The sequence below is a fragment of the Pogona vitticeps genome, chromosome 5 (genome assembly GCF_051106095.1).
Source record: "Pogona vitticeps strain Pit_001003342236 chromosome 5, PviZW2.1, whole genome shotgun sequence".
Lineage (NCBI taxonomy): Eukaryota > Metazoa > Chordata > Lepidosauria > Squamata > Agamidae > Pogona > Pogona vitticeps.
In genome coordinates this window covers 166,458,295-166,473,164 of record NC_135787.1, presented here as the reverse complement: position 1 = coordinate 166,473,164, position 14,870 = coordinate 166,458,295, and the positions used below count along the sequence as shown (strand labels likewise).

Sequence of the window (14,870 nt, the reverse complement as noted above, 5' to 3'; positions counted from 1 at the left end):
AGCAATGGTAGGGAAGTGATAATAATGTGGGCTGGGGAAGAACCTCCCTCTCATACATCATCCTCTCAATTTCTTTTGTTCAAGCTGTGAATACTATGGCTTATGTACTGTAGTCAAAATTGCACCAGCCACACTAGGGATGTGAAGAAATTTTACCTATGTTTCACTTACTACCAAAATAGGCTCTCTTGACATGATCTGAGAGTTTTGAGAATCCTCAAGACCCAGACGAAATCTCACTTTCAAGGTGAGAGCAAGCTCCAAACAATTTTCCCTTTGTGCAGTTCATACAAAATGCCTCTAGTGCTTTTTCCTTTGTAAGTACAAACACATACACATGCACACATATGCACATACAGAGGAAGCATAAAAGGACAAGCTCATTGCTCCAAAGGATGCAAACAAGCCATTCAAAACTTCAGTTTTTCATAGTTCAGGAAACAGGGAAGCAATGATCATATTTAAAAATTTTGTGCATTTACAGAAATGCACAATAATCATTACTGCAGATTCTATTATAGGAAAAAGAATATCATTTTATAGACGTGATCAGAACATTTGTAAGCCCTTCTTCTTTTAGCACAGCACACAAGGATACTTCTTGGTGAATGACAAGAACCTTTTAATTTGGGTGGGTGTTGTTTTCTTTTTGTTTTAAAAATATTTAAAAATGGTTCTATAAGGCTTTCATCTATAATTTATTCAATAATACTTTTATACTGTAACATATGGCGTGCTCTGGTCCATGGGGTCACGAAGAGTCGGACACGACTAAACGACTAAACGAAAACGAACGAACGAATATATGGGTTTTTTTTCCAGGTTCTTGTTGTGAGCTGTGTTAGATTCTGCAAAGTAGAAAGGTGGAATACTAATGGCTGTTGTGGGTTTTTCGGTCTCTTTGGCCGTGTTCTGAAGCTATAAATACTCAATTATCCAAACAAACTGCACCAGAGCACAGACAGAGTTCTGACTCCTGTCCTCTGAAGATGCCGGCCACAGAGACTGGCAACACATTAGGAAGAACAACCTTCAGAACATGGCCAAAGAGGACGAAAAACCCACAACAACCATCAGATCCTGGACATGAAAGCCTTCGAGAATACGTGGAATACTAAGTTAATCAATCAGTCAATCAGTCAACAAATCAATAAATCAAGTCACAATTTACAACCCTAATATACCCACCAAGAAGAAAATTCTGGCATGCCTGGGGAAAGTGACAAGTAAGCACTCTAAGAATATAAAAAGAACTGAAGAAAGACAGAAGCAAAACAGTCTGATAAGAACTCAGGAAGTTTTGAGGCCATAAAATGCTGAGTATTGGAGGAGGGGAGTGAAGAGCAGGACAAAAGAAGAGGGGAAAATCACAAAGTGACTGGGATCCTGGGTTGGAAGTCTGCCACAGATGAGACTCTACATTGGGAGTGAAGCTGTATGGTGTTGTTTACAACTCCTATCAGCCTTTCCCCATAGGCTAGTGAGCGTTGTAATTTCAGACAGTGGTTCCCAATCTTGTGTCCTCAGATGTCCCTGGCCTAAAACTCCCAGAAACCATCACCATTAGCTGTGCTGGCCAAGATTTCTGGGAGTTGTAGTTCAAAAACATCTGGGGCCTAAGGTTGGAAACCACTGGCTGAAGACATCTGGAGAACCAAAGATTCCCATTCTTGCTCAACACAGAACTACCGTATTTATTCCATATTTATGTATTTCTAAGATGGTATTAAGATCCAGACTTTGTTTAATTATATAAAGGACTTGGCTGTTCCAAGGTTTAGATCTTTAATGCTGGGACATCAGCACTAGGTTAGAGAAGGAAAATGGCAACCACGATAAGGTTGAAGACAGATCCCCTTAGAATAGGATGATCATGTTTCCTGGGCTCTGAGGCATGGTGAGGCCCAAAAATGAGGTGTGTGTTTGTGTGTTTGTGTGTTTGTGTGTTTGTGTGTGTTATTTATCTTTGGACTACAACTCCCACAATTGCAAAGACAGCATAGCCCATGCTATGAGAGCTTTAGTCCAAAAAAAGTAACTTTCCTAATTTCTGGTAAGGAATTGGGTTGATATTGAGCCATTCTGGACACATAAGTAAACAGCCTTTTATGGCTTACCTTTAGAGGATGCTGCATCCCCTTTTCTTCGCCTTGGTAGGCTGTGGACAGAGAACTGCCCGAATGGCCTCATCAAACACAGTTTTCAGGCCGCGCTGGGTCAGTGCTGAACATTCAAGGTATTTCACTGCCTCTGCAAAGACAAGAAAGCAAGCCATGCAGGACTTTTCTTGGCCAGCCATCCTGCCAGGCCTGGCGTCGCCAGAGTGATCTGGCACCCAGAGACATAAGGAAGCCCTTGCTGGATCAGACCCAAAGCCTGTTTTGGCGAACATCCTGTTTCCAACAGTGGCCAACCAGAAGCTTCTGGGCAAGCCACAAGAAGGCCCATTCTTGTCATGCCAAGTTTTGTCTTTTCAGGATGTCCAAACCTAAAGGCCAGGGTGTGAAACCTTTGAACTCTTTAAACATGCTATACAGTTACTAAGCACTTTACATATAATACCTGCCCTCTCAATACTGAGAACTTTAAGTTCTCATGAAAATTCATGCATATCTCTTGATCTAATACATACACATTTGAAATATTATGTAATATATATGCCTTTTTTCCAAGCCAGTCTCCTAATACAATACATTTTAATGTTATTCTTTACATATTTTTGTCTGCAATTTTCCTTATTACATGCATTTACACTACTTTATGCATTTTCTCTAACATACGCATTTATGTACTCATCTGTTGATAGTAAAACTCTATGGTAGAATTCAGATAAACGTCAATTTCTGTGATAGATTAGTGTTGATATTGATTTGGAAATACTGTACAGATCTAGGTAAGTTCCCATTACAAGGCACACTAAACAAATTTCTCCCTTTCTGTACACGAAAAGACTAAGTGTGTGTAAAGTGAGACAAAGGGGTCTTAAGAAAGAACATCCGTTAGTACAAAGCCCCAAATTTCAGGGCAGGGCAGGAAAAGGAAGTTGTGGCTGAACAGCATTTCAGATCATGAAAGGCAAGAAGCAAGCTGGATGAGAAGAGACAAAAAGAGAGAGATCTTTCTAATAGCTCCTCACAGTTAAGGCACATAGATCTGAGCTATCAAGCAAAACACATGAAAACAATGTACATCTTCATGCATATGTACTTGGGAAACATGAATATTTTATATATTACAAATATGAAAATAAACATTTTCATGCTGATGACCTTTTGCTTATTCTTAGATATGTATTTTCTATACCAGAGTTAATAAAATGTATCAATACTGTTGAGGCTATTTCTGGATGTGCTATTAGTTTTGAGGGAATTTAAGACCCTGGAGAGGAAACATACCACCAGCTTCTAATGATACACTAATTGTTTCACAGAGAGTCAGTGTGGTATATTAGATAGAAGCGATAGAGTAGGATTCAAGAGAACTGGGTTCAAATCCCCACTTGGCCTTGGAAACATGTTGGGGGCTGGTACTGGCAAAACCACTCCTTAAATATCTCACATACTTTAACAACCCTACTAAGATCAACATAAACTAGATGCAACTTGAAGGCACAGAATAACAACAATTGTTTCATAAAGTTTGGCCCTGTCTGTAAATATTTTGTGAGGCAGGACTGCTTCAAGGAAATCAAATTTTGGGACATACGGAGACATTTCTGTAGTTGAATATCAAGGAGACACCCTGTCTTCCAACCAAAGCTGTAGAACTGTAACAGAAGCATGTATCTGTGTCTTCCTTCTAAGTTTTGATTGATGCAGGTTGTATTTGGATGTTCTGCCTCCTCAACCATTACCTACCAATCTCTTTGGCCAGTGCCAGGCCTTGTGGGTAAGTAATGGGTGCCAACTTCTTCTCCTTGAGTTTCTCAATGGTATCCTTGTCATCCCGGAGATCCAGCTTGGTTCCCACAAGGATCATGGGAGTGCTCGGACAGTGATGTCGCACTTCAGGGAACCACTGGAGGAATATCCAAGAGGAGACAAAAAAGGGGAGACGGGGGAGGAATAAAAACAGGTTGCCATTTGTATCTGTAGAGCAGTCTATCTAACAAAGACATTTAACTTCAGAAAATGATTTCCTTGCTGGTTAGATCACCATCTTACCCAGGATTCCTTCCCTTACAATGGCAATAGTTCAAGGATTTTAAAGTGCACAATGAGGAGCTCTTTACTGTAATCTGTCACAGATCTGTGATCTTATTATATATGTAGAACCTATATTGAATTGAAGCAGGGTTATTAGGAAGCAAAGCCAATAGTCAAAGGGCATAGAAATTGCAGTCCAACAGCATATGCAGAGTCACACATTTCCCCAGCACTGTATAAAGTCAGAGAAGTACCGTATTTTTCTGTGTATAAGATGCCCCCATGTATAAGATGCTCCCCCTTTTCTAACCCAAAATTAAGAAATCTAAGTGGGGCTTAGCAAGTGTAGTGGGAAAGGGATCAAAGTGCTGCAATATCACTTTGATTCCTGCTTTCTCCCTTTGTGCTAAGCCCCATGGGGCTTAGCAAAAGGAGGAGGAAAGGGATGAAAGCAACCCTTTTGATCCCTTTCCCCCTTATACAGCCACGGGATTGCTTTGATTCTTTCCCCCCTCCTTTTCTTAAGCTCCATGGGACTTAGCAAGAAGAGGGGAAAGCAGGAATCAAAGTGATCTTGCAGCACTTTGATCCCTGCTTTCCTTTTGCTAAGGATTAGCAAGTGGAGGGGAAAATAGGGATAAAAGCCCTGCAGGAACAATTTGATCCCTGCTTTCCCCTCCACTTGTTTTTGTACTCTCCTCAGCTTACTTCTGTGTATAAGACGACTTTATCTACTTTTAGACAAAAGTATAGTCTTATACACAGAAAAATACGGTACGTTCATATTTCAGTGTTTATGAGCAAAGCTTTGCAGATTTGGGATTCAACAGTGACAAGTAGTGTAGTTATCTGCAATTAGTTAGCAACATCTGGAGGGCCAAATGTTCTACCAGCGGTGTCTTCCTGATTGTTGGTGAATTTTAAGTCAGGATGGTAGGGACAATGGAAATGTCTTTCATGATGGTGCAATGGAATGAGAGGTCTATCAAAGCCTGACAAGGCTTACAAAAATCATTTTTGGAGGATGATTCCCAAAAAGCCACCTACTAGCATGGCCAGAACAAAAACAACTAAAACAAATTTTTCCGGATTCATTTTGCTAGACTGCAGTTTAGCCAATTTTGTGAACCACAGGGAATCAAAGTTTTTAGGACCATGTTATGTTTCTCCATGGTTCAAGTGACACCTTGACTGGGATTCATCAACCTGAGTCTCATGGGATCTGCACACCGTCTTCTCCTCAGCTCAAATGCATGCGTTCTCACCTTTGCACGGACATTTTCATACGATGCAGGGCTGACCAGAGAAAAGCAGATGAGGAAGACATCCTGGAGGTGAAGAACAGAACAAACACACACACTTGAAAAATCACACTACAGGTTCATGCTGTCAGAGATTCCCATGTCATGAAAGAGAAGGCCAAATATGAAAACAAAGTAGATGCATTGATCCATGAGAACAAGCAAAACCCACTCCAAATACCATACATAAGAAATACCTTCATTAGGATCAATTAATATTCCACAAAAGGGTGTTACAAATTCTCCAAAACTGTTCCCAAGCTTGGGTGGTATAAACATTAAATGGAGGACAAGAATAGAAGCAGACAACTCAAAAAAGGTGGCTAGATAACATTATGGCTGTGAGGGCTACAGTTAAACTGAACCCTAAAATGGAGATTTCATACTAAAGGGGACACTAGGAGGTGTGGAGGCACCAGATTACACCCAGCTCCCACAACCAATATGCATTAGTAGGTCTCATCTGAGATCTCTACCTGATTCCTGCAATCTAGCAGTGGCTTTTCCTGTTTTTAATCTTGAGACTGAATTCTTACAAGACATCCGGTCAATTCCATCAACTGTTTTTTTTATACAACCAGGCCTGAGAAAATATTCAGGAAAACTCAGATGTTTATATACAGGTGAACTGTATATATAGCACTTGTCCAAGTTCTTAAAGCATTTCACACACCATCTTAATAAGCCTTAAAACAGCCCTATAAGGCATGTAACAATTTTGAGACCAGAAAAAAAGCACACCCTTCTCACATGCTGATCATTTGTACAAGGCTTGGGATGCATCAGTAGCTCCGCATTCATCACCCATGGGCCATTGCTAGATCTCTTTATAAAATGTAAAACTGCTGACCTGTTCAACACATTTTATTAAAATCTTTCTCACGGGTAACACTCTGTAAGGCCAAATTTGATGTGAAGGGTAATGTATGCTCCTGGCAATTAAACATGTTCTCTCTAGTAACAGCATTTCCTTTAGAGATGCATGCCTTAGCAATCAGATCTTCAAAAGTAAGCTCCTGTTTACCTTTCAATGATAAATCGTAAACCAAATAATGGGTAAATGCAAGATACGGAAATGTGGGAATATTCATGTTACAATAAGCAGATGCCTTTCTCTGCTTCAGGGAGCACTGCTTCTAAATATATGCTGAGCAAATTCTCTTGTTTCATCCTGACATTCTTATTCTTCAAAGCTAGGGAGAATCCTAGCATTAGGGCAAATTGGTCTAACCCAGGCAGCAGATTTTAGATGATCTATAAAGGGCCTTCTCAAATTTTTACTATTTTCCCCCTCTAGCAAAAAAAAAAATGTCTTGAGCTGGCTCTGTTTACTCCGATCCTCTGTTTCCCATTTCCCTCGCCATCCTGTTCTGACATAATGTTGACACAGTGGTGCCTTGCTAAATGATCTGTTCCATCAAAATCGCTGTCTTGCAAAAGCATTGTTTAGCGAAGCGCGGTTCCCCACTGGAATGCATTGACAGCTACTCAATACGTTCCAATGGAGAAATCGTCGTCTAGCAAAAATCTCCCATAGGGAACCATCGTTTTGCAAAGCGCAATAGTGATCATAAAAACCCATCGTTTAGCGAATTCCTTGTCATGTGAGGCAATCATCTAGCGGGGCACCACTGTATATAGCAAGGCTGTGCATGCTGGTGCCCAAGAACTCAGTGCTACAGTTAAGCAACATGATATTAACTTAATGTCTTGAATGGCAATGTGCTAAAATGTAGCAAGCCAGCATGCTCTTTGTTTTGTAGAATAGAGCCCTAGAATGTTCTGCCCAAAGCTTCACAGCCAGAGCTGGAAATGTGAAGCTCCTGACACACTGGAAGACCTCCCTGAAGGACCTGAAGGTGTTCCAGTTTCATTAGGAAATGAGTCTCTTTAGGCCTTTAAAAGATATCAGAGACAGAGAAATATGATGGGATGTCACACTGTCTGACTCCTCCCAAAATAATTTTCCCAAGTTCTGAAAACCTCCCAACAACATTAGATTGTAAACACTTCTCATGCAATGCAGAGTATCAGATGAAATCCAGCAAACATACACTGGGGAAGGTGGCAAGAAAAATTCCCTTAAAGTAACCCACCGTCTGGGGATAGGAGAGCGGTCTCAAGCGGTCATAATCCTCCTGGCCAGCTGTATCCCAGAGTCCCAGATTTACAGGTTTGCTATCGACCATCACATTGGCAGAATAGTTATCAAATCTGTAACGAAGATATATGTTAATTCCTTAAAGTTTTAAGCAATACAATTTAGCTTTCCTTGGGAAGTCGCTCCACAGCTGGGCGGCTGTACCTAAAAACACCCTGCTCATATCTTGAATCTTTCCCCCACAAAAAAACTCCCTGAGTACTAAACCTATATCAAACTAATCCTCTACAGAATGTGTGGGCAAAAGTATTTCTCATTTTCTTGGATACATATTCTTAGCCTTCCTCGCCATTGACTATGTTGGCTAACAATGATGGGAATCGTAGTCCAACAACCTCTGGAAGACTATGTCTTTGCTCTACAATGCAGAGTCCACACTAAACAAATGCATTGACAAAATATAAATCCCCACGTACAGTCTGAAATAGCACAACCCGGGAACACTGTCTTGTTCCTCTGCCATTGCTTTTTGCATGACTTCAAGAACAAGCAAACATGTCTTGCTTACCCTGATCAGCCTCTTTCCCATTCAGCATTCACAGCATGAAGTTGGGCCGTGTTGTGTTTCCTTGAGCCACTGACCATATACTGTACAGTTTTCTTTGTACTTGCTCAAAAGGTATAATGGGCAAGGAATGACATCAACTCTCCAAATTAATCTATTCTTCCAAATTCCGGGTTCCTATTCTTTAAATCTTCTGCCATTCCCCACCAACACCAACTGTGGGACACGGGCAGCCATTTTTGCAGCACCTAGCCCTCCCCACATCCAAAAAAAGTTTTAATATTTTTTTAAAAAAATGCTTTAAAAAGCACCCTTGTAACTATTTGAGGATGAGGGTGATTGTGCATAATTTGAGGGATCTTCAGCACCTCTTGGCTGTCCAAACCCCAATGTTTAAAAGCAAATAATTAAAACAAATGTTTTGGCCACGATAGGGTACAAGACAGCATTTCCGGTAGAAAAATCTTTTGTTTAAAAATATTTAAACCCCCCCCCTTTTTTTGTTAATGAAAATAAATAGTAGCTGCCTTTATAGTACACAGCCATTCCATTTCAAACATGACAAATGACACCAAAACGACATAAGCAAAACAGACTTTTTGGCCACAGGCCTCTGCTTTAGCTCTGCCCCTTGGGTGAGTGGCTGCCAGGCTGCAACTGAATTGGAAAACCAGTCTTCGGCCCTCCTGAGTTTTCCCGCCCCTCACCTATATCATACTCACACAGTAGGGATATATTCTCCTGGGAAGGCATTTGTGGTATAGCTGATCAGGAGGCAGGTTTTACCCACAGCTCTGAAGAGAAAGACAAGGCAAATGGGATGTATTATTCTTGCAGTCCTTGCCAAGGATTTATTCTTCTTGGGCTCGGCAGAGACAAAGCAAGATATACAGAAAGAAGGAAAGGATAGCCTCCCTTTGGATCAATCAAACCTAGTGTGATCAAATCTCAAAAGAAACAATGGAAAAAAAGTCACATTCATTCATTCAGATACTCTTTCACTCACAAATTCATGCCATGCATTCCTCTATTCACACAGTAAGATTGAACACTGTCCCATAAAAAAAAATACTCAAGGCAATTTACATATTTTTATGCAGTTAAAAATACACAGCAGTAATAAGATAATAAATCATTTACATGATTTCAAAAGCCTCAGTAGACCACTTAAAAGACAGGAGAGCAAGCCAGATTATAAAAAATACCGAGCATCACAAACTGGAAAGATGCAAATCAGCTACTAAACTTAAGCAGTGAAGAAGGCTGATCTATTTGTTTCACAGAGTGGGTGTTGGTCACAGGTAAAAATAACAGGTTCCACGCATTTAGCTTGAATGTGTGACAAATTTGTACTGTTTTTTAAAATGAATTTGCCCATTCTGACATTGCTGGAATGGAATGAAGTACCAGGGGTCATATATGTGTGCATTTCTGGATCTGTAAGCTGTTTCACAGAAGAAACGCCAACCATATTCTTCAGAACAGTATATGCACAGATTTCTAAAGTGTAAAATGTATCTTCAGCAAACATGCTTCAGTTATGTGTAATTAACTGTTTTCAGCACATGTATGTGGCTACTGTCTTCAAAGATGCTTTTGTTAATGGAGGGGCATGTATTCCAAAATGGGAATTGTTAAAAAGCTACCCAAAAATAATTCATATACAAATAAGTACAAATTTTGATGGAAGACAGGACTGGAAAAGGGGGGGGGGAACTTTGCCAAATTTGGCCTTTAGCAAAGTCAGTTTGCCATTTCTCTGACTTCCTTGAAGCTCCCAAACCAGTACAGGAAAGTGGGAGAGTCACCCAGTTGCCTTAGCAATTTGACCATGTTCTCTTCCTTTCCCACAATGTGCATGTTAAGGATTTGCTACCCTTCTGTTGCCTTAGCAACAACATGGAAGTCTCCTTTCTAATTTCTTCTCTAGTTGCTACCTTACAGAATGGATGAACTTCATCTATGTTTGCAGGTCCTCATGGCAAACTATTGAAGAAGAGAGGCATTTCCAACCCTGCAGCCCATAAAAAGTGTTGAAAATGTAGGGCTGATGCTCGACCTGAAATCTAAATGGATGTGAGCTATTTGGAGGTGGCCAGTGGAATTAAAAAAGATCATCAGATGTTAGGATGTGTTACTGGAGATCGAGATCATACAACTCTTACATTTTCAATCACCATGTACAGGTGTGAAAGTGGGACAGGAAAACTAAAAAACTAAAAAACTAAAAAACTAAAAAACTAAAAAAACCAGAAAACCTAAAAATGGTTTAGGACCTCGATATTTGGCAGAACGGCTCCTCCCAACAAGGTCTACCCGGATCACCCGCGCGAGTCAGGAGGTGAGGCTGAGGAGCCTGACGCCGAGAGAGGCCCGGAAGGAGAAGACACGAAACTGGGCCTTCTCGGCGGTGGCTCCTCGCCTCTGGAACAATCTCCCTCCGGAGATTTGCGCGGCCCCCACGCTGGGCACCTTTAAAACCCAATTAAAAGCATGGCTGTTTATTCAGGCCTTCCCTCCAGCCAACTCTTGATTTTTTCTTACTTTTCCTTTTTATTTTTACTGCTGTTCTTGTTTATTATGTATTTGTCTATGTTTTATTATTTGATTTTATAGTTGGAAGCCGCCTAGAGTGGTCCGATGGGCCAGATAGGCGGGGTATAAATTAAATAAATAAATAAATAAATAAATAAATAATTCATTCATTCATTCATTCATTCATTCATTCATTCATTCATTCATTCATTTGAAATAAGGTGCTGGAGAAGAGCTTTGTGGATACCTTGGACAAGCTGGAAAGATTAATAAGTGGGTCCAAAGGGAAATCAAGCCTGAACTATCTCTGAAGGCAAAAATGTTAAAGCTGAAGCTGTCCTACTTTGGGCACATTATGAAAAGGCAGGATTATCTGGTAAAGACAATAATGCTGGGAAAGGTGGAAAGCTGCAGGAAAAGAGCAAGGCCAAATATGAGATGAGCTGACTCCCTAAACGAAGCCACAGGCTTGAATTTACAAAAGCTGGGCAGGGCTGTTGAGGACAGCGCACTTTGAAGATTGCTCATTCATACGGCTGCCATAAGATGGAGGTGACTTTGATGGCTTTCAAATACAGTGAACCCTTGACTTACAGACGGCTCCACTTACAGACTTTTTTGAGTTTGGCTTTCTTAGATGATACCTAGACATTCCTTCTTGTCTCTACTTGAAAGCTGCCCACCATTTTAGTGACAGGACTGATAAAAGATGAGAGAGGGGCTCTGTTTCTCTCTATATATTTTAGGTAGACATTTTGCTTGAAATCGATGACTGCTCAAATATACAGGCACCATGGGACAGAGGAGAAAGTCCCAGTGATCTGTGTTTTCAGTAAGGTAGTATCAGCTCATAATTGACTATGGATCATTGACTATGGATTCCCCTTCAGAGAACATTTAATAAAGACTGTACATTTTGGGAAAATTCATTTTGTTCAGAATTGTCTATGTTAACTGACAGTCGCAGTCAGAAAGATATCTTTCTCATCAACTGATCCTTTCAACAGGAGGAAATATAATGTTTCCTATTCAAAGATAGGTACATGTGGCCCCTCCTGTTGATCTGGATCTACAACTCTCAGCACTAGCCAGCACAGCCTATGTGGAGGGGCTGTGGGAGTCACAGCCCAGTTGCTCACCTGTGCTCTGATGGCTGTGTTAGGGCCCCACACCTTCTTCCACCTGGCCAACAGGACGGTACTTTCCCCCTTTTGGAATGCGTGAGTGCTTGTGCTTACTGACTTCCTCCTTGGGGACTTTAAGAGGAAGACAGTGGTAGGGTGTGGAGGTTGCAAAGACTCCTTTGTTCCCCATCTGCTTAGGTAACATCATAACAAAGACTCCTACACTGGGTACACTCTTAACCCTTTTAATGCTGCACTCAAACCTTCGCTCTCCTCTTGATTATTAATAATGCTGCTTGAAGTTAGTTTGTACATAGAACCAAGCCCAAAGGCAGGAAATTCAGGCTGCACTCTTACAGGAAACTTGCCCCGCTCTCAAATTGGTGAGGTCTAAAACTGGGCTGAAAGTCTCTTACACATAGACAGCCCTTTTCCTGAGCCAGCTTCATCTCATGGAAAAGAGCATGGCTTTGAGTCATCTCCAGACATCATCAGGAAGGAGGTAAAGATCTTGCCCAATGAAGAATGTCCTGTGCCTTGCAGAGACATTTTAACCCATCACTGTGCAATTTAATCCTTTTCTGGGGAATCTTGTTCAGGAAAGAAGGGAATTCTGTACACAATTATAAGTCTGTGCAGCTTGGTGTTTCTTCAGAAAAACAACAACACACAAACCTGCCCGTGGAGTCCCTGAAAAATCTTTCATGACTTCCCATGAGATTGTTCAGCATGGATGTGAGGGCTTACACAGAAGTGAGAGGCAAAGAAATTTATATCCCTGCTTTGCATTGATGAAGGGGGGTATCAGGAAGTAATTGTTCCAGTTATACCTTAAGGAGAGTAGCCATATACCAACTGGCAGGTGACAAGAGTTTTCTGTACATTGTCCCTGGCTCCATCACCAATAAAAACTCTTCTGGAAAATACAGCACAGAAATCTTTCCCTCGCCCTCCAGGACAACATTTAAAGTTATCTCCTTTTTAACCTATGTACTGAAAACTGAAGGCATTCCATCCTTACTATCCAGGAAGAATTTCATCATGCCTTCTCATGCTGACCTGGCCTTTCTGAAAGAGAAATGAAGGGATAGCAAAAACACACACTCTCAGGTGCTGGGGCATCAGAGCAAAGAAACAATTAGTTACTCCAAGAAAAAGTCACCCCCCTTTCTCTCATTCTCTCCCATCCCTCAAAGAAATGGTACATACCCATCTCCCACCACCACACACTTGATGGCTTGCATGTCTGAGGCCTGAGGGAGCTGCGGTCTTCAGTGGGTCTCTCGAGGCAAGGATAACGGTTGGCAAACGTTAATGGAGGAAACAAGTCTTCTACAGCTATGTCAAAACCGAAGCTGAATTGAACAGCAGGTTGTGGGCTAGAGAGGAAGGGGAAGAGAGAGGTTTCTCAACCCGCCCACTAGTCCCTTCCTCCACACAGGCAGCCTGTTTGCAAAGGGAAGGGCATGCAGCTTAAAAGATATTTCTATCTTTGCATGCCCCAGATGGCTAAGCATTTCCTTTCTTCGTACTCTCTGACTTCAGCTTTTGCACAGCAAAGGAAAAGGTTGTGGTGCATCTTCCACCCAGGAAGAACCATCCAGAAGGGCAGAGGAGATGACAATAGTAAAGCACAGAAGGTGTCCTTCTCTCTTTTCTGATGGATGAAGTGAGAAGAAGATACTTAAGTGAAGGTTGTTTGGCTTCATAGCTTTCCCTGAGACTGGGGTGAGAAAGAAAAAAAGAACAGCTTTCTTTACATGCAGAATGTCATGGATGAATGTTTTTCTTTCAGTGTGAGCTTTGAGGAGCAATAGTTCACCTGGAACCCACTGGCGGACCACCCTCCTGCAGCTGCTGGGGAAAAAAAGTTGCTGCTACCTCCGTTTCTGCTGCCTTCATTTCTGGTGTTACCCAAACCTCAGAGATTCTGCTGGCAAACAGGCACTTAAATCTAATTGATACTCCCACCTAAAGTAGACTTATTGAATGAATTGATGGATGCTTTGTGCTTTGACAGCCTACTGAGAATATGATTATACTGGGAAATATTATCTGTGTGCACTCGACATCCCATGCTTCCCAGAAGAATTACTGGAGTTTGAGCAGAAAGGGCAACAGGAGATCCACCAGTGGTGGTGGTGATCCAGGCAGGGTGCAGACATGCCCAGGACGGTGCATGGGCTGACAAACTACATCTAATCCACCCCTGATCTTATTGGTGGGAACACTCTTATGAGCAACAAAGCTCATCCAAAACATTTTGCTCCCTATGATGATAGACGAGAGAGCATCCTACCTGTTCTTCATACGAAAGCTGACAGACTTGCAGTTGAGTCTCACTTGATCCTCGGTGAAGGGGCAGCCTCCTCTACTCTACCTGTAGGCAGCAGGATGGCTTAGGGCAGTTTTTTTGTACTGGTGGTACATATCCCACTGGTGGGACAGAGATGCAATCAATGCCAGACGCAAGGCTTTTATAAGAATTACTGAGAATGCACTTACTGTACTTCCTATGTCACAAATGTGATATGCCATCTCCTGCCAACCCTACCCACCATAGATTAATATTCTGCAACTATTAGTGTCTATGAACATTTGGTACTTTTCCTCCTGTAAGTTTACAGTGGCTAGAATCCCATAATGTATTTATTAGTAAAATGATTGGTGAGAGATAGAGTATTAAAGATTGAGAATACTGGTTAAGAGGATACAAGGCAAACTGTGAAAAAACCCCAGTTTAGTCCTTTAGCATTTTAGTGCTCCTCCCTGCCCATGGCATTTCTTGCCTGAGATGGCTCCCACACTCTACTTAATGAAAAGGCCAGCCCAGATCGGTGCTAACTACCCATATAAATTTTTTAAATGGAACTAATAATTACATTTATTTTAACTTTGCCTTGTAAATATCTCAAACAGCTAACCACTACGAATATAAAATTATAATAAGGAATTCTGCATAGCCAGCATAGGAGGAAAAGGAAACATTTAAAACTGAGATGTGTTCCTGTTCATATATCCTACTATCACATTAGTTTTATGTGCATCTTTCAATTAAGACAGTCCTTAATAGTCATCTCCACTGGACAGATTCCATGA

The 14,870-nt window shown here is 41.3% G+C and overlaps 1 protein-coding gene across 3 annotated transcripts in view; it reads right to left on the bottom strand.

The window, feature by feature from the left end:
- The window catches only part of RAC2 (Rac family small GTPase 2), a 53,445-nt gene extending 39,768 nt beyond the window's left edge, over positions 1–13,677 (bottom strand). For 2 of the 3 annotated variants that reach the window (XR_013536692.1, XM_020787727.3), the window contains exons 1-6: positions 12,981–13,677; positions 8,835–8,906; positions 7,543–7,660; positions 5,411–5,473; positions 3,858–4,017; positions 2,118–2,250 (exon numbers count right to left, since the gene is read on the bottom strand). Coding sequence is in view for 1 of the 3 variants with exons in the window: in XM_020787727.3 (XP_020643386.1) it covers positions 2,120–2,250; positions 3,858–4,017; positions 5,411–5,473; positions 7,543–7,660; positions 8,835–8,906; positions 12,981–13,015 (579 nt within the window). In the remaining 2 variants the exon portion in view is untranslated. Of the gene's footprint in view, positions 1–2,117; positions 3,088–3,857; positions 4,018–5,410; positions 5,474–7,542; positions 7,661–8,834; positions 8,907–12,980 lie in introns of all 3 variants that reach the window. The other variant, XR_013536693.1, reaches the window with a different exon arrangement.
- Positions 13,678–14,870: the final 1,193 nt, after the last annotated feature.